This window comes from Pistacia vera, unplaced genomic scaffold (assembly GCF_008641045.1).
Source record: "Pistacia vera cultivar Batoury unplaced genomic scaffold, PisVer_v2 Contig240, whole genome shotgun sequence".
Taxonomy (NCBI): domain Eukaryota; kingdom Viridiplantae; phylum Streptophyta; class Magnoliopsida; order Sapindales; family Anacardiaceae; genus Pistacia; species Pistacia vera.
The window spans coordinates 113451-141271 of record NW_022196047.1 but is presented as its reverse complement, the minus strand read 5'-3'; the positions used below and the strand labels follow the sequence as shown (position 1 = coordinate 141271).

General features: G+C 36.3%; 3 protein-coding genes and 1 pseudogene across 4 annotated transcripts; 3 read left to right on the top strand and 1 right to left on the bottom strand.

Annotated features, from left to right (window-relative positions):
• Window positions 1–6139: 6139 nt before the first annotated feature.
• Window positions 6140–6846, bottom strand: LOC116131710 (annotated as a pseudogene).
• Window positions 6847–13087: 6241 nt separating this feature from the next.
• Window positions 13088–13602, top strand: LOC116131709. The gene is made up of 2 exons (XM_031417375.1): window positions 13088–13334; window positions 13418–13602. Exons 1-2 carry the CDS (start codon window positions 13088–13090, stop codon window positions 13600–13602), a joined length of 432 nt encoding a protein of 143 aa, XP_031273235.1.
• Window positions 13603–14511: 909 nt separating this feature from the next.
• On the top strand, window positions 14512–17261 carry LOC116131747. Of its 2 annotated transcripts, none has more exons than XM_031417419.1 (3): window positions 14512–14656; window positions 15125–15369; window positions 16156–17261. In XM_031417419.1, the coding sequence occupies exons 2-3, from the start codon at window positions 15232–15234 to the stop codon at window positions 16387–16389; spliced, it is 372 nt and encodes a 123-aa protein (XP_031273279.1). In that variant the 5' UTR covers window positions 14512–14656; window positions 15125–15231; the 3' UTR covers window positions 16390–17261. The 2 variants fall into 2 exon arrangements, with proteins under 2 accessions (XP_031273279.1, XP_031273278.1); XM_031417418.1 differs by having other exon boundaries at window positions 15057–15369.
• Window positions 17262–17944: 683 nt separating this feature from the next.
• LOC116131708 (protein DYAD-like) lies at window positions 17945–19977 on the top strand. Its single transcript, XM_031417373.1, is given in 6 exon segments — window positions 17945–18675; window positions 18768–18885; window positions 18973–19056; window positions 19307–19431; window positions 19433–19712; window positions 19819–19977. Coding segments are annotated over 6 exon segments (1497 nt in total).
• The last annotated feature ends 7844 nt before the right edge of the window (window positions 19978–27821 follow it).

Genomic DNA, 27821 nt, shown 5'->3' with positions numbered 1-27821 from the left:
AGTTGTGTGAGCCAAACTACCTCACAAACGACATAAGTCATTGCTCATAAGTGAATTTCCCATAAAAATGGCTTGTCTCTTAGATTTCCAGGAAATAAGTGAATTTCCCATAAAAATGCAGTAACTTATAACTGACTTGCAGATAAGAAGGCAAGATGCCCAATCTGAATCACAAAAACCTTGCAACTGCATAAAACTATGAGTTGGAAAAAACAAACCCAAACCAAGAGAAGCTTTAATGTATCTAACAATCTTTAGAGTTGCAGTGAGATGAGATTGTTTCGGATGCTGCATAAACTGACTCAAAAGGTTAACAGAGTACCTTAGATCAGGCCTAGTTAAACACAAATATAGTAATTTGACAATAAGTCTTTGATACACAAAAGGATCAAATAGAGCAAGATCTTCATTACAAGGAAACAACTTGTCATACTCTATAGAAGTAAATTTCGAATGTTGATCCAAAGGAACAACAACAGGCTTAGCAGCAGGCAAACACGAGGCATCAATTAATTCCAAGGCATATTTTCTTTGGCATAAACCAATACCCTTAGAGGATCGAGCAACCTCAAAACCTAAAAAGTAACGTAAGGAACCCAAGTCTTTTGAGTTTAAAATGAGAATACAACAGGTCTTTAGTCTACTAGATCAAGGAAGAATCACTTCCGGTAATAACTAAATCATCCACATATACAAGTAAAATAACAATGTGTGAATGAATTTTCTGAAAAAGAAAGAATGATCCGAAGAAGCCTGTCGAAAACCCCCAGATATCAAGGCAGTAGTAAGCTTGGAATTCCAAGCCCTTGAAGCTTGTTTTAAGCTATAGAGTGATTTGTGTAATTTACATACTAAGGACTATCATTTTGTTTAGAAAATCCTTGAGGAAGAGTCATATAAATGTCTTCTTGAAGATCACCCTGCAGAAAAGCGTTGTTCACATCCATGTGGTAAAGAGGCCAATCTTTCATAGAAGCTAGACCTAGAACAAGTCTAATTGTTATCATTTTTACCACATGAGAGAAAGTCTTTTCATAGTCAATTCCAGCCTGTTGAGTATACCTTTTGGCAACTAATCTTGCCTTGTATCTCTCCAAAGAACCATCTGCCTTATATTTAAGCTTAAAAATCCACTTACAACCGATTGGACTCTTACCAGGAGGCAAGAGAACTAAAGACCAAGTGTCATTTCTTTCTAAAGCCTGAATCTCTTGTTGCATAGCAGCCACCCAATTAGGATCTTTAAATGCTTGGGTAAAAGTATGACGTTCAGTAAGGGCATAAATTTTGGACAAACAGCTTTGATATGATGAGAAAAGGTGAGCATAGGAAATATAATTCTGAATTGGGTATTGAGTCAAAGAAGTAAGGTTGGATTTAGGTAAGGTTGGACAAATAAAATCAGTGGTCCATATTGGTGGTTTTGAGGTTTTATTGGACTTTCTAGGTGAATAATGAGTTATAGGTTGTTGTGAGGATGAAGAGGTAAGGAATCCAAAGGAGATAAAGAGGAAGTTGGTTCTGATTCTAGTAAAATGCATGTATTTTCAGGACAAGCAGTAAAATCAGAATTAGATAAAGTAGAAAAATCATCTTCCATGAAGGTTTTTGACAAAAAAAAAAAGGTTGTTTACTAGACTGTTTCCAAGTAAAGAGAAAGATAGTCTCATGGAAAATCAAATCTCAAGTGACGTGAACAGTTTTAGAATGTAAATCATACAATATATAACCTTTCTATATGGAAGAATAACCAATGAAGACACAAGGAGTGGATCTTGGAGATAACTTATCTTTAGGTGTCAAAGTAGTAGCATATGCCAAGGAACCAAACACTCTTAAATGATCAATTTTAGGTTGTTTACCGAAAAAACTTTTCATAAGGTAACATGCCATGAAGAGCTTTGGTAGGTAACCTAATTATAATGTAGGCAGCAACCTTAACACAATACCCCCAAAAATAATTTGGAATATGAGACTGAAATTTGAATGTTCTAGCAACTTCTAGGATATGCCTATGTTTCCTTTCTATCACTCCATTTCATTGTGGGGTATAAACACATGTACTTTGGTGTATGATACGTTTTTCAAGAAATAAATCATGGCATTGCTTATTACAAAATTCCAAACCATTGTCAATCCAAATGCATTTGGGGGTCTAGTTAAACTGATTCTGGACCATGTGAAGAAAATTTTTAAAAGTTTGGAAAATATCAAACTTATATTGCAGGAGAAATAACTAAGTTATCCTAGAATAGTCATCCACGATAGTAAGGAAAAATCTTGCATTACCTTGTGTTGGTGTCTTATAAGGCCTCCATACATCTAAACGCAAAAGTTCAAAGATATGAGAAGTGAGTGTATTACTTATTGAAAAAGGTATCATAGTTTGCTTGGCTATTGGACAAATAGAACAATGAAGTGTGTCCTTCTCATGTAAACCATGATGCAATTTCTGTAAAACAGAATATGATACATGCCCTAGCCTATTATGCCAAACTGTGGCATCACCTTTTATAGAATGTATAGGAGGTGTTGAAGAAAAACAGGTCTTTTTTATTAATGAAGCAGCAGATACAACATTAGTACTACAAGATGGTGTACAAACACTTTTATTAATTCCTAAATGTGGAGTTCGAATTTATTTTTGAAAAAGGCAGAAAATAGTATAATCCCTGACTTTGCTCATCAATCCCCTTTAACTTGCCACTCCAAAGATCCTGAATAACACAAAAATTAGGATAAAAGGTAATAGAGCAATTACGTGATGAAGTCAACTTTGATAATGACAAAAGATTATACTTAAAACCAGGTAAATGAAAGACCTTGTCAAGACACAAATCATTTTCCAGTGTGACAGAACCAACATGTCCAATAGGGGTTTTAGTTCCATTTGGAAGGCCTACAGAGGTTGTCATGGATGAATCACTAGCAATTAGAGATTCTAGATTATGAAAGTTATGAGTCATATGGTCAGTAGCCCGTAACACTAATATCCAATTTTCACCATTTAGACAAGAATATAGGAAAACGATTTTACCTGCCAAATTTTCCAATGGAGTTGCTACATTTTCATTGCCCAGTAATTGTAGTAATTTATTATATTACTCGGTTGACAGTACATTCCCAAGACTGGTTCCACCCTTGAAGACTTTGAGTTTTGTTGTGATTGCACTTGATTAACTTTGACCTTTGTTCCAGTTTTGTCTTTTGTGAATTGAAAATCGGCAGGGTATCCATGCAATTTATAGCAATTTCCCTTCTTGTGCCCTGACAAGTGACAGTGTTCACACTCACTGTAAGGCTTCTTCCCTTTGTATTTGTTGAAAAATGAAACTATTTTGGTGCGTGCAAACATGGTTCAAGTTGAAGAAACAAAGAAGAAATAAACGCATGTCGTGGCACAAACGTGACTTGATGAGTTTATTATAATAGATAGCTACTGAATTTGTCCCTTGAACTAAATTGACAATCTCCCTATGTAATTCGAAAACTCTCATTCCATTGACTTTATTGTACTGCTCAAGTAAATCTTGCCATACATGATGAACACTTGTTGAGTACACAATACTGTTGAAAATTTCTTTTGAGACCGCATTAAAAATCCAAGCCAAGACCAAAGAATTGCATCGTTCCCATTGTGCATGTAAAGATGGATCAAATTTCGATTTCTCACATGTACAAACGATGAACCCTAGCTTATTCTTTGCTCGCAAAGACATAGTCATCGCTCGACTCCAAATCCCATAGTTCTCGTTTCCAACCAATTGTTCTGAAATTAACACTGATCCAGGCGTATCTGATGGATGGATATAAAGAAGTGAATTTGAATCTGTCACATTCGCCATTTGAGTGGTGGTTCTTAAAGAAAGCAACTTTGAACAATGAGAAGCTCAATTTAAAGACGTGAGTAGTTTCGAAAAAATTAAAAGCTCGATTGAAGACGAGTCGAACAGATGAGAAGCTCAATTAAAGACAAGAAGCTTCGATCGTAGTAGCTTTAAGCTTGATTATAGACGGGAAGCTGAGAATCTTTGATTGAAGAAGCTTTAAGCTATGGGAAGTTGGAAATCTTCGATTGAAGAAGTGGGAAGTTGGGAATCTTTGATCGAAGAAGCTTTCAAGCTTGATTGAAGAAGCTAAAACTTTAGCTTAGCTTGAAACGATGCACTAGGGGTGAGCGGTTTCTGGTACCCTCCATTTTCCGGGGGAACCGGAACTGCACAGTGCAGGCTCCCAAAAAAAGGAACCGGAACCGCACAGTGCAAATTCTTTAATTCAAGGAACCGGAACCTAAAATGCAGGTTCCGGTTCCTTTCCGGGGTACCCTGTAAAAAATCAATTACCCCCTTATTAGTTTAAAAAATGACAAAAATACCTTAAAAGTTTACAAATACACCCCTAACAAATATACTATTTGGGTTTAGGGTTTAATTATAATGTAATATTATAATTAATTAAATTGTTAATCATTTAATTAAGTATTGTAATATTGTTTATAATAGAATGTTATAATTAATTAAGTAATCATACCATAAATTTATAATGCAATGTTATAATTAATAAAATTCTAATCATTTAATTAAGTATTGTGTAAATTAGTAGATTAATTACTAATATTTATAATACAATGTCATAATCAATTAAGTAATCATTTAATTATGTAATGTTATATTGATTATATGATCATACTATAATAGTATAATGTAATGCTATAATGAATTAAGTAATCATATTATAAATCTATAATTTAATATTATAATTAATTAAATTTCAAATCATTTAATTAATATACTAATGTTTATAATGGAATGTTATAATTGATTAAGTAATCATATTACAAATATATAAAGTAATGTTATAATTAATTAAAGTTTTAATCGTTTAATTAAATAATGTAATAATATAGTAAATTACTAATGTTTATAATATAATGTTATAAATTCATAACTAATTATGTAATCATTAAACGATATAATGTTATAATTAAGTAAGTGATCATAATATAATGTAATATAATAATATTATAATATTGAGTATTATTTAATTATAATGTAAGCTTAATCAAGTGATAATGAAATGTTTATAAGGTATATTATATAATTAAATTTCTAATCATTTAATAAGTATTGTGCTAATGTTTATATAGTAAATTAGTAATTACTAATGTTTAAAACATAATATCATAACTCATAATCAATTAAGTAATCATTATTATGTAATATTAAATTATTATGTGATCATACTATAATGTAATGTTATAGTGAATTAAGTAATCAGATTATAAATCTTTAATGTTATATTATAATTAATTAAATTTTAATCATTTAATTAAGTAATGTAATAAATATAATGTAGTAAATTACTAATGTTTATAATATGATGTTATAAATTTATAACTAATTAAGTAATCATTAACTATGCAATACTATAATTAATTAAGTGATCATAATAATGCAATGTAATAAGTTATAATTTAATTAAGTAATTATTAACTATAATGTAATATTTAATTAATTAATTCTAATCATTTAATTAAGTAATCATTATTTATAATGTAATGTTATAATTAATGTTTATAATATAATGTCATAATCAATTAAATAATTATCTAATTAGTATGTTATAATTAATTATGTAATCAACTAATCATATTATAATGAAATAGTGAAATGTTATAATGAATTAAGTAATCATACTATAAGTCTTTAATATAATATTATAATTAATTTGTTTATAATAGAATATTATAATTAATTAAGTAATCATTTAATTATAATATAATGTTACAATTAATTACATAATCGTACTATAAATTTATAATGTAATGTTGTAATTAATTAAATTTTTAATCATTTAATTAAGTATTATATTAATGTTTATGTAGTAAATTAGTAATTACTAATATTTATAATATAATGTCATAATCAATTAAGTAATCATTTAATTATGTAATGTTATAATTAATTAGACCTGGCAAACAGGTGGGTTGGGCGGGTATGGTCTGGGTAACAACGAGTCATGGGTGGAACGGGTCGCGGGTTCACGAGTGAAAAAATCTCATGGGTCGACATTTTCATGATCCGTACCCGCCCGTGCAAGTACGGGTCACCCGTGAAAATTTATTTTTCTATAATCTGTTTCAAATCACAGTCTCTCTTTCTCTTTCTCTCCCACTTGGGGAAGAAGAGACATCAGCAGACTTAAAATCTGCTGCAAGAGAAGTTTGATTCTGAGTCTGATTAGATTCAAAATCAGAATCCCCACTTCTCCTACCACTATTAAAAGAAAAGCTGACCCAAACCTCTCTCCTTTGCGCATCTCTCTTGTAACCAATTTCTTCTTCATCAACAAGCATCTTGTATCTACAAACAAGACATGACCCATAATCCCAAGCCACTTCTCTATACACTTAGCGTGAAACCTATGCTTACATGGCATCTCTTTCCCCATCTCACCAACCTCATACTCTTCTAAACACACTACACACTTACCCACTTCCCCTTCTTTTTCATCTTCACTATCACCAATCTCGAAACTCCGCAGAGCCTCCACAGACGCCTTGGAAGCTGGCGGTTGACCATCTTTGGATACTAAGTTCCTCATCAAAGAATCCAAACTTGACGTTCCTTCAATCACCACCATTCCTTGAGTCAAAGGGTTAATTAGAATAATTCTCCCACTCGAATTCGTAGTTGTTTCTTGATCTGTGTGTTCAGGATTACTCTCTCTCGTGGAGATGTTACCCGTGAAACCCAAAATAAAGGGAAGAAACAAAGACATATCTCTGTGCCTCAAGAGTCGCTCAAACAAAGAAGAAATCTCAAGAGTTTCAGCTTCAGAGGCCATGGCAGCAAGCGAAAGATCAGAGAAGTGAAGAAAACGTGGAGAGAAATCTGAATAAGTGAATAATGGAATTGTGGGGAGAGAATTGGAAAGGAGATATAAGGTAGCGCACAGGAAGATAGGAAGGTTGTGGAAAGATATGGAATATCGAGTGATAAGTTTTATTTTTATTTTTTTTAAATTTCAAATTTGCGGGTCCACGGGTACCCTCGGATAGTACCCGGTCCATCCACAAAAGTCACGGGCGGGCCTGGTACGGGTCAGATTCTCACGGGTCAAAATATATGTTACTCGTACCCGCCTGTTGGGTGCGGGTACCCGTTGACCCGCAGGTACACCCACCTGTTTGCCAGGTCTATAATTAATTATATAATCATACTATAATATAATGTTATAGTGAATTAACTATTAAGTAATCATACTATAAATTTTTAATGTAATATTATAATTAATTAAATTTTTAATTATTTAATTAATTTTTTTTTAATGTTTATAATAAAATGTTATAATTGATTATTTAATTATACTATAAATCTATAATGTAATGCTATAATTAATTAAATTTCTAATTATAAGTCAATTAATTAACTATTTAATTATGTTATAACTTATAAGTAAATTAATTAAGTAGTAACCAATTAATGTAATGCTATAATTAATTATACTATAAATTAATTAAGTAATGTTATAAAATTATAATTAATTAAGTAATCATTTAACTATAATGTAATGTTATAATTAATTAAGTATGATATTTAACTAGTAATTAAATTTATTAATATTTATCAATTTATCATATATAATTAATTAATTACTAATTTATTATAGATATACTTAGAACTTGATAATTGAAGTAAATAACTAAATATATTATTACTCAATCAAATATACTATTTTATTCAAAAATAATTCTTTTAATAACATTAAAAATGTAAAACACTTTTAATTGGATCATAATTCCAATTATTCACTTAATTGATCAAAACTTTAATATTACTGTGATATAATATATTAAGCTTTAATATGGTGTAATTATATATAATAAGTATAATTGTATTCGGATATATTTAATTAGGTTATCTAAAAATTTAACTTTTTTATTTAAATTTTTTATATGTAAAAAATGAAACTCTCCCATTATTTACATTTCACAAATATTTCATTATAGTCCAGGTTCCAAAATAGGTTTAAACAGGTTCTAAAAACAGATTCCAAAACAGGTTCACAACAGGTTCCAAAACAAGTTCCAAACAGTTCCAAAACAGGTTCTAAACTGGGTCCCTACAGGTTCCAACAGGGTAACCTTTTTACAGGTTCCGGTTCTGGTTACTCCACATGCAAGAACCGGAAACGGAAACCGCACAGTAGCGGTTCCAAAAAATTGGAACCGGATCTACCGCACAGTGCAGGTTCTGGGTAGGTTCGGTTCCGGTTCTTACCCTGGTTCTGGTTCTACTCGTACCCGTGTCACCCCTATAGAATTGGGATTTCGTTAAACCACAGCTGGGAACACGTCATTTCTCTTTCTGTTTTTCACTATTATTTTTAATAAAGAAATTTTTCTTTAGTTTAAGCTTTATCTTCTCCTTAATATCTCGTTTTCAAGATGTCCTGATTTCTGTCTTCAACTTAACTGCATGTATTTGTAGTATATTGATTCACAACAAAGGAAAGGCAAAATTTTATGATATATGTGCTTAAGCAATAAACCTTTTTTTTTTTTTTTAATATTGAATAAAAAATAATAGATAAAATTGACATTTTACTTAAAAATATCAAATGTTATCTCTAAAAACAAAAATCGAGGAGATCAAATAATATAACAATGTCCTAACTAAATAGTGAAAAAAATATAATAAGGCATATGGATAACTTTAAACAATAGTTTTAAACTTTTAATGGTCAAAGTCTCGCCCAGCAATAAAAAAAAAAAAAAATTATATATAGACACACACAAACATACACAACAGTTTAATAATATTATTATAGAGGGGCTCTTTGGATCTGGGGTATATAAGATAACGGGATAATCTTGGTTTATTTTGTAAGTTCCGGTGTTTAATTATAAGTATAAATTATAATAATTTTTTATTGCAAATAATGTTTACTATTGGTGGCTCCGTTTGGTTCAAAATTGGGGGTTTTGGGAAAAGTTTTTTGAAAAAAGTAAAAAAAGTTGAATTGGGCGGGTATTACGTGTAGGATTTATAAATTAATAAAATACCCTTATATTTATTTTTTACAAAATACCCCTATAATAAAACATTAAAAGTTAACAAAAATACCCCTAACCCACCCTCAAAACACCCAGTCGGCCACCACACCGGAGGTGGCCGAAGTCACCTTATGGGCGCATGACGGCTGGATCTTGCCGGTCATGCGCCAATGGCCTTTTCCGGCCAGATCCACAGTGGATCTGGCCGACAAAGGCCAGATCTACGGCCAGATCTGGTCACACGCCAAATCTGGCAGTTTGCTCTCAACGACGGCCAAAAAATGGTGTCGCTGATGGTCAACGATGACCGTTTGTTGGCCGTCGTGACCGACTGTTACGGCCAAAGTCTGGCGTCAACGGCCAGATCTTTGGCTTAGATCTTTCGACAATTTTTTTTTTTTTTTTTGTTTTTTTTTTTTTTTTTTTTTATTTTTTTTTTGGCCGGCATCCGGCCAGATCAACGTGGATAATGGCTGGAAAAGGCTAGATCGGCGCACTACCGGCCAGATTCAGCCGGTAGTGCGCCATCCCACCAGATTCTGGCCATTTTCCGGTGGTGGTGGCCGGAATCTGGTAAATGTGGATTATTGGGGTGTTTTTGTAATTTTAAAAAAAATATTTAGGGGTATTTAATTAAATTATCAAATTTAAGGGGTTTAAAAAAAGTTGAATAATATTGGGAGTAGTATTCCAAAATTTCTGAGTTTTTGGGTATTTTACTGTTTAACTTTTTTGGGAATACTAAAAGTAGTATTTCCAAAACTGAAACAAACGCAGCCGGTAATGTTGGGAGTAATATTATTACCTGTTAAGAGGTATTATTAAAATATTATTGAGGTAATATGATTTTTCTACCTATTTTACCCTTAATTAAAAACCATTTCAGACACAATTGCCCTCAAATATCTACCAAATAATAATTACCCAGCCCCCCTACATTTGAGAAATTAGCTAAAACACCTAAACCACAAAAAAGTTAACAAAATACCCCAGCCACCCAAGACCACCGCTGGCCGTGACTCACCATCGCCAGCTGCTGGCGTCAATCACTGTAATGGTGCACGACCGACAGGATCTGGCCAGTCATGCTCCAGTAAGGCCTTTTACGGTGATCCATGGCCGAAAACGGCCAGATCTGGCGTTTCTATGGCTGTTTCACGACCAAACATGTGGCCGTGAAATTGCCATAGATCTGACTATTTTTCGACCATGGATTTATGATCCATGGCCATTTTCGGCTTTGCTGACACATGATTGACTGTATACAACCAGTTGTACACCATTCCGTCAACTGCTGGAGACGGCTGGCGGTGGTGGTTGGCTGTCGGTAGTGCCTTGGGGTGGGTGAGGGTGATTTTTTTTTTTTTAAAATAAATTAAAGTTTCATATGGTTGGGGTGTTTTAGCAAAATTTCAAATGTAGGGAGTTAAAAAAAAATGATTCAAAAAAAATAATAAAAAATACTATTATATTAATATTTAAAAGGAGGGCAATTATATACCCACTCATTTATCCTCCCAACCGAACATATTATTCACTAATTTATTCGAACTAACCAAATACATTTTCTAAACATTCCTACTAATCTTCAAGATGATCTTTCTTTCCGTTAATATAACATACCCTTATAATAAAACATTATATGATCTAAACGCTCCCAAAAGGGTATTTTTTTCCTCTAAATCTTTTATATCTGTTAGTGTATGCCCTAAGAACCAATTGTGTTGTCGGTTTCAGGACATTATACCTTGTAAATGTATTATGAATAAAAGAAAGTGTTCTTATTTCACATGTTGATTTTCTGCTTCATTTATATTATATTATATTTAATATTGCATGTGAAATGTCTGGATGACACGAATCTTCAGAAGATCAAATCATCAAAGAATTCCCTATGCAAGTAATGTTAATTGGACAATAACATTGCATAGTAGGCATGCTGAATGTCTCCATCGAATATCATGTGATGGTATTAGTGTGGGTGATTATAAAAGGTATGTCACTAAGGCATTAGCACGGATAAACGGTTAGTGAACTGTTTATCGAATATGACCGATTACGATAAATCACATGGATATGGTCAATGATGCATCGTAGGATCGTACTAGTGTACCACTGATTCTTAGACCTGAGACATCACGGTTGGATTCAACATAGGATGCATATGGTTCATATGGTGTATAAGCACGAGACTAGTCATGTCTTGTGTAATAAGCCGGTTTGGTCATATGTTATTCATATGCGAGGACAAGTGATGGTCAAGATGAGATCCATTAACTCAAAATAGTCCAACCTTGAGTTCCCAAACAAATGTCAATAAACATTGAAAAAGGGAAATCGCTGGCCAGAGTATAATGAATGTCAAATGAAAAGTAGTTTCATGTTAACGAGTTCCATTGTATCGATTGACAATTCGATTAAAGATTAAGTTAAAGGTTTTGACATACCATGAACCATTCTTAATCATGATTAGATAACAGAAGGATTTGACTACAAGGTACATACGATCATAATAGGTTCATTGGAGTTTACATTTCATTGTGGTTTAGGAGTTATGGAACATTGCTAGACGTTTACCATAATCAGTGGGAGTTTCGATTATAAAGAATTATAATGAAACATATCAAAATCAGATATTGGGCCCACGGCTAAATCACAGTAAACCAAAATGGTCACACATAAAACCAAACTCAAGGAGAGAGAGTAATACATATCATTAATCAGATTAATGATGTTCGTACGTAAACGGTTGCGTCCGAATTAATGTATTGATGAGAAATGATTATCCATGAATAGCTAGCACTAACCAAGGATAATAAGGATTTATTAAATATTATTATTGAATTGGATTCAATGATAGGGGCAAAAGTGTATTGGTTTTATTCTAAAGGGTTAGAATATTTAATGGAATTAAAATTTGGTCTAATTATGAATTAACCATAAAACCAAGGACTTGAGATAAATGTTTATTCTCAAGTTAATTTAAATTGTTTGAGGCCTTCCCAAAACAATTTAAAATTACACTTTGTGCCCATGGTGTATAAATTAAGTTTTATACAATTTTAATTCAATTGAATCAATTAAAAGCAAAATCACTCTCTCATTTTCTCTCTCACTCTCTCAGCTCTTTCTTCCTTGACTTGTATGGATCACATTTTGAGGTTATGCAAGTTCATTTGAAGAACTAAGATTCTAAGAAAGAAGATTCAAGTGTTGAATAGCAAAGGAGTATGTAATGTTTTATTCTTACCTTGAAATTTTTTAGGCTTATGTATTATGTTTAAGTTCTACCTTGCATCTATCATCTTGTTCATTCATGTTACACTATTTCTATGTCCAAAATGCATGAATTTGAACAATATCAAAATGACGTGATACTTTTTTAGATAGGATTGGTATCAATTTCATTCTTCACCTTAAAATAACATACATATGTGACGTTTCAAAGATTATATTTTGTATTTTTTGTGTTAATTCTAGATCTTTTTATTTTTATGATTTAAAGAAACTTTATTTTTCCTTAGATTTAAGCTTTATCTTCTCTTCTTAATTACTCTATATAAATTTACAAAATCGTGATGACATATGTGCTTAAACAATAAACCTTTTTTTTTTTTTTTTTAATTTTAAATATTAAAAACAAAAATAAGATAAAACCGATATTTTTTTAATTAAAAATCAAGTGGTCTATCTCTAAAAAGGAAAATTCTAGAGATCAAATGATAAAATAATGTCCTAACTAAATATATAAGACAAAGTCGAGTGATAACTGTAAGAAGCCAAAAACCAGGCCTTAATTTCGGGAGTTAAAAGAACCATTTAACACATGCGACAGTCAAAACCAACAGATTTACCCATTATCCAAGCCGCTTTCCTTGAATTCTCTCCAAACTTTTGCTCTCTTCTTACACCATAACATCATAAACTTTTGCAAATTAAATTATTTCATAATTTCACTTCAAATCATTTTTCTTTCTCGATCGATCTTCGTTGAATTTTTTTTTTTTTTTTCCTTCGCATCAAAGGAATATGTATAGATCGGTAAGCTTTACCCGAGTTGCCAATGACTACTTCATGCACACATCACCAAAGCCGGTTCCGGGAATGAGAACGGCGTCGTCGCCGATGGAAGTGGATGAGCAGGCTGCGTATGATCCCGTTGAGGAGATGGCTAAGAAGGAGAAGTCACGTATCAAGTTTGCTGAGAATGCTGTACATGCCATTCCATTTGTTCTACTTCTTTGTGCTTTAGTTCTATGGTTCTTATCTAATCCAAGTAAGGCTTACCATTCATCATACATCCACTAATTAATAAAAATTAAATTGATTTGAGTGAATTAGTTTTAAATATATTTGCAGTTGTAAATGTGGGAGTAAATAAAGCAGATGCAGTGGCAGCAAGAATTGAAGGATTGACGATCGAAGGAGACATCGATACAGATAGTGTAGACGGTACTCAAACGAGCATTTTACCTGTGGAATTGGGGGATATGGACAAACCAGCACCCAAATTACCAAAGAAAGCTTTGAGGGGAAATCTGTGAATGTATATACATAGATCATTCAAGTGATCGTATATCAAATTAAGTTTGGGACGTTTATATATGATCAAATTTTGAAGATATAATTAGCTCTTAATTGCATGCCCTCCTTTTGTGGAATTTTGTTTTTGAACCCAGTTTGCCATATTAGATGCAAGTCGTATTTCCTCGAAAGAGAGTTTGAAGATCCATATCAGAGGTAGACGTGAAGGTTTGAATAGCATGTTTTTGCCATTTGCATTAGTTTATGTACTCATATTCCCTTAATTCAGTTTTAATAATTAGTTTAGGAATGGAATAACGACTCTATATATATATATACAATGGGTAAAATTAATATGACTCTTCTTTTGTGTATGGGTTAATTTCATTTACCTTATCATACAATTGATCTAACAATTTTTATAAAGAATGAAAAACACCATATATAAAGGTTTTTAATATTTTTACAAGTTTATTATATTTTTAAGGGCTTTTATAATTATTTTGTTGACAAATATTAATTATTCAAAAAATAACAATTTTTATCAATAATTAATAATTTCTAGTATAATATTACACAAACGGCTTTTTTTTAAAGAAAAAAAGTAATGCCATTTATTTCAATATATTGTCTTATTAGCTTCTATTATGAATTTAATGTAATTAAAGACGTATAAACATCTTTTCGAAGATGATAGTGTCAAATCAATATGTTTAGGTTGGAAGGATTTAAAAAAAAAAAAAAAAAAAAGTCATCTAAATCGAAAGCCCAGTGATGGAGATGATGGTCTTCACTATCCCTATATTCCATCCACGTAAACTGAAAATGGGTATTCAACAGCACTAGTAATCGTCAATACTTTGGTATAATAATGGGAATATTAAACGTCACTTAAAACTATCATATTTAGCTTCTGCTCCACACCGTTTCAATCAAAATTCAACCCTCTTCTTTCTCACGATTCTTCCACTTTCACCTCTCCACCTTACTTAGATATACTAAAGTAAAAGCACTCTGCATCTCCAATATCAAATATGGTCAAAGCGTTCATGAACTTGGCTTGGCGGACCTGAGGTTTGTAGTCTGTTCCTTATTTCCTGATCAATTTGTTGTATTATTGATTCCAATTTATGGTTGTTTTATTATATTATACTACCGTTGAATATGAAATTTTTATAAATTTACCTTGTGCAAGTTATTGAGTATGGCATAGCCCTTGTTATTTTCTTCTCTGTAGACTGTAAGTGATGTGCAAGTTAGTGCAAGATGCTATGTGATTAATAACCGCTAGAAGATTATGACAATTCTTAAAGTATCATTTTTGTTATGTGATCTTTTTGGTCTAACCTACTGCCACATTCAGTTGGCTTTATGTTCTTCAAGCAAGTAGCAAGCAAACTCCTTTGGTATTAGAAGTTACTTTCTGTATTTGATTCTAAGTTAATCTAGGTTGCTGTGTTTTTTATGATGTTAGATTAAGTATACCTGCTTGGTGAGCCAGGGTGCTAGGCATTTGCTCATGCAGTATCGTGAATAAATCAGCTGCAAGGCTGTAGGTATGGAGGCTGTTGGAGAGGTAATTGCTCTGGGCCCTGGGCTTACTGTAAGGCAGGGAAGTTGGAGATATCGTGGCTTATGCTGGCAATCCAATGGGTTCATATTCTGAAGAGCAGAGCCTTCCTGCAAACAAAGTGTTTCTTGTTCCTTCTTCTATCTCACCAGTTATTGCAGCTTCTGTCATACTTAAGGGAATGACAGCTCAGTTTCTACTTCGCCGTTGCTTCAAGGTAGGTATCATGTGCATGAGCATTTGCTCTTCCAAGTTCCATTACCAGGGTATGAAATAGTTCTTGGCCAGAAAACTTATGGTACGAAAAACTCATGTTGGTTGCTATTTTTTAAGAATTCCTGCTTGTATCAAGAGGATTGATATTTGGCATTTTATCAATGATTGTACATGTCAAAGTTGTTGTCATAAATGTGTGCAGAATGAGCCACATAGAAAAGAGAGCAATAAAAAATGATTTTCTGGAGGAAAACAATTGATTTATTAATTGTAAGCTAATATAACTATATTAGGAAAAACATACTTTTAAGTAGGTTATCCTTGAATTGGACGTCTCCATGGCTAGCAAAAACAAAAAAGTTTGGCATATGGGCATGACGTGACTTTATTCTACTTATTATGTAAAGATGTGTTATATTAGTCGCCAACAGTGCATCTGTGTTAGGATAACTGATTTGGAATTTAAACAACCAAAACTTTATTGTATCCACTTGAGGACAAATCGGGGGATCTTTCCTAGTTGTCCCATAAGGTTATGGACATGGAGCTCGTTAGTTATATTATTGAAAGCAATTTGATCCACAAGCTAGAACTGATTCTGATTAATTGTCTAGAAGAATTTAAATCAATAATGAAGTTGTTTTTGTAAAATGTTGCTAAAATGTAATCCAGAATCCATTACGAGTTTTGGTTGACGTAAAAGGTTGTTGGGTTTAAAAGGTCTGCTACTTTGTTCTCTTAAATTTGTTGGGAGTCAGTTCTAACATCCAAGTTTTACCATATTCAGGGATCACTGGCATGCTTAAAGCTTCAGGGTTACATGGTGAGTTTTGGGCAGTCTTCTGGTACACCAAATCCAGTTCCCTTATCAGCACTGGCACCAAAATCTCTGTTCTTGACGAGGCCTTCTCTCATGCAATACACGACAACTCGGGATGAGTTGCTGGAAACTGTGGGGAGGTATTTGCCAACGTTGCATCAGGTGTCTTGCGGGTTCGTGCAAATCATACATGCCCATTAGCACAAGCAGCACAGGCACATGCAGACCTGGAGAGCCGAAAAACATCTGGATCGGTTGTGCTAATACCATGAAGTTGAGCAGTCTGTTTCATCTTTCACAGAATAGATAGAGGTTGTTTGGTCAAGTGTGTTGTCAGCCTTGCTATGTATGCAAAGATCCATGTCCATTATGTTATAACCTACGCCTCAACTCCAACCAAAAACACACAGCAATTTCAAACAACACAGATCACACACACACACAAAACACCAAGAATTACCATGGTTCACTTGCTCAACAAGCTACGTCCACATTGAGCTCGGAAAACCAGCGAGCTCGCTACACTATATTTATCAAGATCACAGTACAGATTACAAACCGAATATCAAAACCCCCTCAAATCTTCTCAAGATCCAGTAACTTCCCTAGAGACACTATTCCCTGTATCCCTAATGACTTGAAACCAATCACTTGATTAACAGTTACAAGATTCAAGACCACAAAAACCCAAACCCTAGCAGACTCAATTTTTGCTCGATAGAGAAGAGAGAGATACAATTGTTATTCTGCTTCGATTCTGCCCTGTTTGCCTGCTTTTATATCATTGACCAGAGGACTCCTTTTCACCGTTGGATCTTCAGCCAGCCAACGCTCAGGATTAATCTCACCATTAGCTTAAAACGACGTCACTCCATTTAATGATGAAACGTCACCGTATAAAGCCATCACACCAACACAGTAACTATACGTGGTCACCAAGAGAAGTCGTGTTTGCAGTATGGTAGCAATAAAAATGTAGAATTCTGGACATTTGACTTGTTTTTCTGCTTGTAATCATGTTGATGATACTTTGCTTTTGGTACTAGTATGGAGTGTGGTTGTGAATATAGAAGATGAAGCAATTGATTTTGACATTCCATATAAACTCATTGCAAATATATTTGTAAATGTGATATTTCATCTTGACAGTAAAGGCTTGAAAATCTGTGTTAAATTTGTAATTTGAAAAAGATTCAATTCAAGTATCCATGTTATAAGTAACGCTTTGCCACTCTCGTTTATTAATTCACACCTCTGTCCTCTCAACTCTGAAGCTTTGCCATCTTAGTGCTTGAAGTATTAAACCCCATGGGCTCACAACTCTGTTTCTTCTGTTACTCGCACGGTCATCCCACGCGCTCTCAAGGATACATCAATCAAATTCACGCTAGGGCCCCATCAAATTGAAATATCAAGCGCGTCTTCTGCCCTGTTTTACCCAAATCAGTTTTGTTTTGATTCTGTTTTACGTGCGGCCGCATGAGCACTTTTAGACATAATTATTATTATACGATTTGGTTTTATTCTCTGCAGTTTTATTCTCAATTTTCATTAATTCATATTATCGTTTTGTAGGAGGCAGCAAAATCATGTTATTTAAACGACGCCGCATAAATGATGCATTTGGGCAGACAAGCACTATATCTATATCTACTAACACAAATCAGTGAAATCACATTTATCTCTCTCGCCCCATACACACACACTTAAGACTAACACTCTTAACAGTAACCTTGAAGAAGAGCCGAAGACGAATATGGCTTCACTGGACGAAAAGGAAGCCGGTCATGAACTCTCATCATCACCTGTTGAGATTCACGTCTCATTGGAACCTTCCAAGAACGGCCACTGCTTGACTGAGCTTAAGAGTAGCGGGATGCTCAACTGGGGTAATAGGAAGAAAGTTCTGTTCCTCAGCAATGATGAGACGGAGAAACTAGACGGTGAAGAAGAAGATGTGAAGTTAGATCGGTCACCTGAGGAGATGAAGGAGAATCGGAAGAGAAAGAGCGCGGCGCACGTATTTATTACTAGTTGTGAGAAGAAGAGGAAGAAGAAGAAGAAAGGGACAAACAACTTAAGTTCTAGATGGTCGAAAGAGAGGTATCAAATAGCTGAAGTGAACATGTTGAAGATAATGAAGGAGAAAGAAGCGGTTTTTGGGAAGCCGATATTGAGGCCGGCGTTGAGAATGGAGGCGAGGAAACTGATCGGTGATACCGGTCTGTTGGATCATTTGTTGAAACACATGGTGGGGAAGGTGGCGCCAGGGGGACAGGAGAGGTTTCGAAGGAGGCATAACGCCGACGGAGCCATGGAGTACTGGTTGGAGAGGGCTGATTTGGTTAATATTCGCAAAGAGGCCGGAGTTGAGGATCCTTATTGGATTCCACCGCCTGGTTGGAGCCTTGGTGATAACCCGATTCAGGATCCTGTTTGTGCCACGGAGTTCAAGCTGCTCAAGGAAGCCATGGCCAAAATGGAAAGGTTACTACGTGCCTGAGGCTTGTAAATTTCCTTATAACAAATTGATGTTGAATAATACTGATATATATCTGTGTTTGTTTGGAAATCTACAGGAACATGCAGGAGCTCTTGTTAAAGAAGCAAGAGGATGATGTGGCTCTTGTAAACACTCCAAGTTCTTGTAATACAAGTCAGAACTTTGATCATGACAACTTCTTGCTTCCATTGAAGGTAAATGATTAACTAGTGAACAGGGGATTTGATCCCCAGAGTGATGTCAATCTAACTCCTTCGGTGTTTGTTGGATTGTTTTAGCAGGAGATGTATACAGATTTGGTGAATAAGAAAGCTAAGATTGAAGGACAAATGATGGAAGTTTCACGTTCTCTTCGTGGAATGGAGGTATCAATTATTAAACCTTCAATTACTGAGTTTCCTTTTATTTCTGATATGTTTATCTGCTTTTGAATCTTTGTCCGATAATTGAAAACATGTAGTGATTATTGGTACAATAATTAATGCTGGACATGATTAACAAACATTCGTTAGTATTAATTAGTTAATATTTTAGTGATGATTGTTTATTTATGGTGTCTCTGTTTAAAGCTTTAATTAATTTCATATATTGCATAAATTAATGATAATCATGCAGGTTCTAATTGAGAAGCTAAAATCATCAGGGGAGGAAACAAACAAATCAAAATCAACCCCAGCACCTTTAATACAAATGGGATCAACAATATCACCTGCGGCTACGACAAAAGCAATAATACTAGCTAGAAGAGAAAGCCACCAAAATAGAAAGACTGAAGAGCGGCTTCAGGATTTGTAGGCCACAGGGGAGTTTGATGTGGCCAGACATGGCAATGTCGGCTAAGGATGTAGTCCCTCTTGAAGATCTCATTATGGTCCCAACACCTCCCCCAGATTCCTCTTCCTCCACCTCACCACCACACCTCCTACTCTCTCCCAACCTTCCCCAAATGGAAAACCATTCAATATCCCTGTTCAAGCCACAGCCTGAGAGGCGCCCCATTGTTGTCACTGCTGTTTCATTTGTATGTATAACTTCACCTGCTATCTCAATTTCATTGTTATCATAGTTTTTTTTGCTATGTATTGAAGATGATATATATTAAAGTTGGCATGCGCTTTTTGTTACAGTTGCAACCTGACAAGCAAGAGGATGCTACGAGGCAAACCGTGGGAGGTGAAAGAAAGGAAATATTAATGGATTGTGAGCAGGAGAGAAGGGGATGCTCCTCAACTTCATCATCATCTTCTTGGCTGGCTCTAGCCACCCCGAATCCACCTTTGCGATAACGGGGTTGAACATTTATTATTATCATCGTCATCATGACCACCCAATCCATATTTATATTTGTTGTTTTAGCAAGGAAAGAATGATAATTTGGCTCTTATATCATATTTAGAGGTAACATGCATGCAAGATGGTTTTTTAGGATTTACTTATATAAGACAAGACATAAAGAACAAATTAAAATTATTTGAAGAATGTGAATGTACCAATCATGCTAGGGACACCGAAAAACCTGTACCGAAATTTTGTACCGGCCTACGTGTAATGCATTTCTAATTTTTTTAACAATTTTTTTCTAGTGAACGGCCGTCCATCAAATTTGGACGACCGTTCACTCACATGGACGCCCGTCCATATTATATGGACAGGCGTCCATATACAAGGGACGGGCGTCCCCATGTAAAGGACGTCCGTCCCTCATTAAAATACAATAAAAAAAAATTTATAAACAATAGGACGGCCGTCCATAAATTTTGGACGGTCGTCGTCCTGATGGACGACCGTCCATACTCTTCCTTTTTTTTTTTTTTTTTTTTTTTCTTTCTAAAAACTAGCTTTCTCCTAAGTGGCTCTGAAATCAGTCAGGCCGCCTTTAATCCCTACGGAGGATGAACAGAAGAAGCAAGAAGAAGGCTTCTTTGGATCCTTTGCAAAGCTTTTTGTCAACACTGAATCATCTGCTATGAAAATTTTGAGAGGAATATTTCCAGGTTTTAGGAAGAAGCCACTGAACCATCAATATCAAAGCCTATACCAGCACCCTCAAAAGCAAAAGTACTCAACTGCTTGGCCTGTACAAGACAGCTTTGTGATCCCAGATGAGGACGAGCCACCTTCCATTGATACAAGAACTCCCACTCCACGAAAAACTTATGCTTTCATGTCCAAGGATGCAGAAAAGATCCAGCAACTGCGGCAAAGTCGAGCTAATAATAATAATAATAATAATAATAATAATAATAATAATAATAATGTATTCTTATCTTAATCAGTATTGAGTATGGAGATGTACAGGTCCATATGCATATCTACATGCATTTACTTAAAAGACTGATTAGTTAAAAGTCGTGGGCAGTTATTAGATGATCAGAGAAGAAGAAGAAGAAGAAGAAGAGAAGCGAAAGTGTAGAAGTTGAGCAGTATTTTTTTTTTTTTTTTTTTAAGTATGGACGCCCGTCCAAACATAATGGACGGGCGTCCATTCATAATGGACGTGAATGGACGGGCGTCCATTATGAATGGACGCCCGTCCAAACATAAGGGACGGGCGTCCATTATAAATATTTGGGACGCCCGTCCCTTATGTTTGGACGGGCGTCCCAAATATTTATAAAAAATTTTATTTATGGACGGACGTCCTTTACATGGGGACGCCCGTCCCTTGTATATGGACGGACGTCCATGTGAGTGAACGGTCGTCCAAATTTGATGGACGGCCGTTCACTAGAAAAAAATTGTTAAAAAAATTAGAAATGCATTACACGTAGGCCGGTACAAAATTTCGGTGCAGGTTTTTCGGTGTCCCTAGCATTATTGGTGAATGTACTTCCCTTTTCGGAAGATACTTTTTCAAGTATAGATTACAACAAACCTTTGTAACCCAAAAATAAATAAATCAATCAATCAATCAATCAAATTCTATAGCTTAGAATATACATTTGAACTATTGCTGGGAATGTCTTCAAGGTTGATGTGACGAGAGAGTACAGTCGTGAGCTTCTTTATATCATCTGTAGTATGCACTGCAGTTAGAGTTACCCTTCATCTGAAAAAGTAAAAGAAAAGTAAGCGATCAGCAAAACATTTCCATACAAAAATATTACAATATAACTGACAGGGTTGATGTCTTCGCTTAAACATTTCGATACAAAAATATTACAATATAACTGACAATGTTGATAGACATCAACCCAAGTTGGTCCAATCTTCAACAACATATAGAACATAATATGAATCTCCGTGGATTTCTTTAATAAGTTCTCAGTTTTCTATACATACTTCCAATATCTATTTTTGGTATGTTAGTTGATGGATGAACAACTTCGCTAAACTGAATACTGAACATGATCTAACTCTAACACGACCCATAGCCAGGAAGTTCAGTGTGTGAGACAGGAGACTAAAGGAATCTGCGGTATATTGTTAACCCAACACATGTTTTGCATATGTTTGAAAGCTACATGTACCATTATAAGTTACAATGAAGTATTTCCACCATGCATTGTTCACGAGGATCTAAATGGACAATTTTGGTTCAGCCACTGGCAAACCAAAATTGTTCTACATATGAAAAGTTGTCTGACAATATCAACAACCGTTTTTAGGCATATTAGAGGGAACACTTGGGAAATACAACCGTACCAGATGGGAGTGAACATTATAGGAAAGTTGGAAAGGAGGGAAACATTATAGGAAAGTTGGAAAGTGATAAGACCTGACCTGTAACTCAAGCAAAATACCACAACAATCTGCACTCACAAGTTAAGTTTACCCAAAATAGAAATAGAACCAGTGTATTTAACCTCAACAAGCATTCAAGATTAAGTCACACGTCGAGAGTCCACTAGTCCTATCCTCAATATCAAGCAAACAACTCAGAAAAACAGAATGCAAAAATACAATCAAAAAGAAAATCACAAGACTGACTTCGAGGGTCAGACACCTCCCAATTACTGACTGAGGGCAGTAGCCTCCTTTTTACTTTACTCTCTAAAAACTCCCCTTTTCTATTTCGCTCCCCTCCTTTTATTCTCTCCTGCCATCCTATTCTAACTAATTTCCATACGTCCCCATCACCTATCTGTCTAACATATTCTTGTTAAAAACAACTCAAAACAGATCCTAACTTCCAGCCTTGCAGACAAGGGCATGTTCCTTACTGCTATTCCCATGCTTCCTCTGGTACACTATCTTTATTGGTGCTCATCATTACCCTCCCCAAGGAGAATCCCCTGTCCTCAAGGTGAAAAGAAGGAAATTGTTGCTGAATAATGTTGCATCTTCCCACGTATTTCATAGAGGGCAACCCTTTCACTGAATTAATACCTCCACTGACCATTCAGCAGTTTCCGTTTCTTGAGAAACTGTTGGGTTCAATTGTAAAGGAGGTCCTCATTAAGTTCTGCTGGTAGAGGTTGGCTATTAGGGATTGGAAATGTTGCTTTCTTTAGTTGGGACCATGGAAAACGTTGTGGATACGAGCTGAGAAGGAAGGGCAGTTATAAGCCACTGCCCCAATCTTGTCTGTGATGACAAAAGGACCGTAAAACCGCGGGCTCAACTTCTCGTTGTAGCGACGAGCTAAGGAACGTAATCGATATGGTTGCAGCTTTAAATATACCGAATCAGTTCAAATGTTACTCTCGGCGACGGCGGTCTGCATACATTTTCATGCGGTTTTGAGCCTTAAAAGATTGTCCTTTAAATCCTCAATAATATGGTTCGGTGCTGAGTTGTATGTCAACGTCTTAACTGGAGAAGTATGATCCGAATAACGTAGCACTGCCGGGGGGTAGAGAGCTTAAAAGGACACATCTTGTGGAAGTATGGTAAATAGTATTAAACCAAAATTCTGCCCATGGCACCATTTTGGCCACTGCTGTGGACAGCCATTGACAAAGCACCGAAGGTATGCTCCAAGCAACGGTTGACCATCTGTTTGACCACTCCGTTTGGGATGATAGGCCAACTGTGCAGATGGGTCCCTGACTGTTTAAACAATTCAGTCCAGAATTTGCTCATAAAAATTCGATCTCTATCAGACACATAGTGCGTGGAAACCCATGCAACCTGACCACTTCATTGATAAAAGGTCTGCCACCATCTTGGCTGTGTATGGATGTTTAAGAGTGAGGAAATGGCTGTATTTGGTGAAACGATCGACCACAACCAGAATAGTGTCGACTCCGTGGGCTTTGGGCAGCCCCATAATGAATCCATAGAAACGTCCCCCACACCTGGTTAGGGATAGGTAAGGGTTGCAATAACCCTGCGGGGCTTAAGCCTCGTATTTATTTTGTTGGCAAATACGCAAGCAGCAACAAAGGCCTTGATATCCTCTTCATTCCTTCCCAAAACACCACATTCGATAGTCTTTTGTATGTCCGAAAAAATCCCGAATGGCCCCCAATCGGTGAAGTGTGAAATTCCCGTAAAACTGGTGAATATGAGGTCCAGACTTGGGTAAAACCAACCTGTTAGAAACAGCAAATGGCGTCCCACCAACCGGAAATAAGGATGACTGTTTGGGTCAATCAGAAGGTGTTGGATGACTTTGTAGCTTACTGTCTGCTGGACTGCCTCCTCGAAACTGTAACCCAGAAAACAACCATAGAGATGGCATGATGCTCGACTGTATCTGGCATCCTGGAAAGTGGCATCTGCTGCTCTATTTTGTGGGCCCGGTTTATACTGAATGAGGAAATCCAATCCTAACAGTTTGCTAACCCACTTTTGCTGACTTTCACCTAGTAATTTTGGTCCGTCAAAAATGGAGGCTCCGCTGGTCAGTTCGGATAACAAAACGGTCGGCCCAGAAGGTATGTCGCCATTTTTGCACTGCTAAAACCACAGCCATTAACTCCCTTCAATGCGGATTTCAGTTTGGAGTTGAGAGACAATCCTTTGCTGAGAAAAGCAATAGGCCTCCCCTCTTGCATCAACACTGCCCCCAATCACTTCCCGAAGCATCGGTCTCGATAATAAACTCTTGATTGAAGTTGGGCATCGTAATACCGGGACACTAGTCATGATTCTTTTAAGTGTCAAAGGCTTGTTGAGCCGCCGGATTCCACCCAAAAGAATCTTTTCAGCAGGGCAGTGAGTGGAAGAGAAACTTACCTAATCGCGAACAAAACGACGGTAATAAACGGTTAACCCGAGAAATCCCTAAGTTCCCGGATGTCCTTTGGTGTCGGCCATTTCGTGATGCTGTCAATTTTGCTGGGATCAACGGCCACACCCTTAGCTGATATAATATGTCCAGAATTCCAACTGTAGTTGTCCGAACTGACACTTTTTGATTGACAACTAACTGGTTCTCCATAACACCTGCAAAATAATACTCAAATGTTGTGCATGTTCAACCATCTCCTTACTATAAATCAATATATCATCGAAGAACACTAACAAGAACTTCCGCAAATACGGTCTGAATACATCGTCATGACAGCTTGAAAGGTTGCCGGTGCATTGGTGAGGGCGAACGGCAGACGAGGAATTCATAGTGCCCTTCGTGTGTCCGAAAGGCAGTCTTTGGTGTGTCTTCTGACCGCACTCTAATCTGATGGTAACCGGATTTCAAACCAGTTTTGAAAAAAACGGTTGCCCTTCTAATTCATCAAAAAATCACGATAGCTGGAATAGGAAATTTATCCGGAATGGTCACTTTATTAACTGCCCGGTAGTCGACACAGAATCGCCATCCTCCATCTTTCTTTTTCACCAATAAAACAGGGCTGGAAAACGGACTGATGCTGGGGTTTATAATTCCCGAAGCCAACATCTCCTTGACAAAACGCTCGATCTCATTTTTCTGGTAATAAGGGTACCGGTATGGTCGAGGTTTGGTGGCTGTGTCGCCGGGGATTAGCTGAATGGCATGGTCTCTGGATCTGACGGGTGGCAACCTGGAGAGTGGTTCGAACACTTGGCTAAACCTGCCGTACCTGCAGCAGCTTACCATCGATAATGCCCACATTTGACTGAGTCTGTAGCTGTCCAAATTCCATCAAACAACCCTGCCTTGTTCTGTAGTGTCCTAATCATTGTTTGAGGGAAACCAGTGTCTTGGTAAGAGAGGGATCCCCCGACAAACAGATGTTTTGTGTCCGATTGGAACCTCATAGTTTGTTTCCGCCAATCCGTAATGGTTTCACCCAAGGTCTCAAGCCACGCGATACCTAGTACCACGTCGGCGCTGCTCATATCAAAAGGAAAAAAATTCTGGATAATATCACCCCTTGCAACTCCATGCACACACCTTGCATTCCCTCACATCTCACACTGTATCCATCACCAACTCTGACTCCGAAAGACTGAGTTCTTACCACTGGTTGTCCAACTGTTCCACTACTTTTGAGCTAATAAAGTTGTGGGAAGCCCCACTATCAATCAAACACAATCCATTCCTTACCTTTGATTTTCCTTGAGTTTCATTGTTTCGGACCTTGGATGCCCAACACCGAACTCAGCGAAAGCTCCACATTTTCCTGTGGTTTTTCGGTTCAGTTTCGATCATCTCCTCCCTAATTTGGATCTGGATCATCTTCTTATCATCAATCAGGAGGATTTGAAATTGCTTCTCCCCACATCTGTGCCCAATCGAATATTTCCCATCACACTTAAAACATATTCCTTCTGCGCTTCATCTGGATTCGGCATCTGTCATTCGACGAAACGTAAGTTCGTCGTGGAAATCCGTGTCGTTCGAATGGCCTGGAAGTCGTCGTTGTTCGCGTGGGTGAGAGTTCGTCGTCGATCCTTGCGTGGAAGCTTCCGGGTGTCGTCGAGTACTTTGGGAGAAATTAAGTGGGTTAGATTTTAGGGATTCGGTTGAAACTGTCGAATTGGGAAATTTTGGGCTAAAATTGAATCGGGTCGGGTTAGGGTTATCAAATCGGGTTAGCCCCCGGATCCATACGAAAATCCAGGCCCACTGTGTGCGTGAAACCCGGTTTATACCCACTTGGGCCTCTTCTAAGGCTTGGTTCTTTCAATTCTTGGGCCAGTTCAATCATTTGGATTAACGTGTTTGGTTGGGCCAGCCTAACTTCAGCTCTAATTTCTGCTTTAACCCATTTTAAACGCAGCTTGTAGAATTTCTTCTTTCTCTCCTATCAACAACGCTGCTACTGCTTCAAATGACGACGGAATTCCACCACTGATCCAGTTGCTTCATCGCCATCAGGGACTCATAAGGGTTGAGTTCTTGGGACCCACTGAACTCTGAAGTAGTGCTAATTTCAACATAGCCCATGAACTTGCTGGTGTTCGGATTCTGTCCACTGGAACCAGTTGATAGCTTCTCTCCATGCAGACTGCAGCTGCTGTCAGTTTTCCTTCCTCTGATTTCATTGATGTTGAAGTACCTTTCTACTCTATATCCCCCATAAGGGTCTTCTCCGGAAAAGATTGGCATCTCCAACTTCCTTCCCCCTATTTCACACGGTTTAGGTTACTGCTCCCTGACCCACTGGCCCCGTTTATATTTCGTCATTGTGAGATTGAATTTCTGTTGTGTATTCACCTCTCTTCATTTACGTCGTACCCAGATTGCAATTCTACCAAACACTCCCGGATGGTACCCATTTCAACGCCCAATTTAGTAACCTCTTTTTCCACATTATCAAGTCTGGAATCCATTCTTGTCACGACCATTACCCAGATCTCACGCTCTGATACCACTTGATAAGACCTGACCTGTAACTCAAGCAAAATACCAAACAATCTGCACTCACAAGTTAAGTTTCCCAAAATAGAAATAGAACCCAGTGTATTAACCTCAACAAGCATTACAGATTAAGTCACCGTCAGAGTCCACTAGTCCTATCCTCAATATCAAGCAAACAACTCAGAAAAAACAGAATGCAAAAATACAATCAGAAAAGAAAATCACAAGACTGACTCGAGGGTCAGACAACCTCCAATTACTGACTTCGAGGGTCAGTAGCCTCCTTTTTACTTTACTTCTAAAACTCCCCTTTTCTATTTCGCTCCCCTCCTTTTATTCTCCTGCCATCCTTTATTCTAACTAATTTCCAATACGTTCCCATCACCTGCCATCTGTCCTAACAATATTCTTGTAAAACAAAATCAAAACAGATCCTAACTTCAGCCTTGCAGAAAA

Bases quoted from the DNA above. Each gene is read 5' to 3' on its own strand.
- LOC116131709 (XM_031417375.1), top strand. From the start codon at position 13,088: ATGTATAGATCGGTAAGCTTTACCCGAGTTGCCAATGACTACTTCATG. The intron at 13,335-13,417 runs GTAAGGCTTACC...ATATATTTGCAG, and splicing joins ATGGTTCTTATCTAATCCAA to TTGTAAATGTGGGAGTAAAT.
- LOC116131747 (XM_031417419.1), top strand. From the start codon at position 15,232: ATGGGTTCATATTCTGAAGAGCAGAGCCTTCCTGCAAACAAAGTGTTT. The intron at 15,370-16,155 runs GTAGGTATCATG...TACCATATTCAG, and splicing joins TACTTCGCCGTTGCTTCAAG to GGATCACTGGCATGCTTAAA.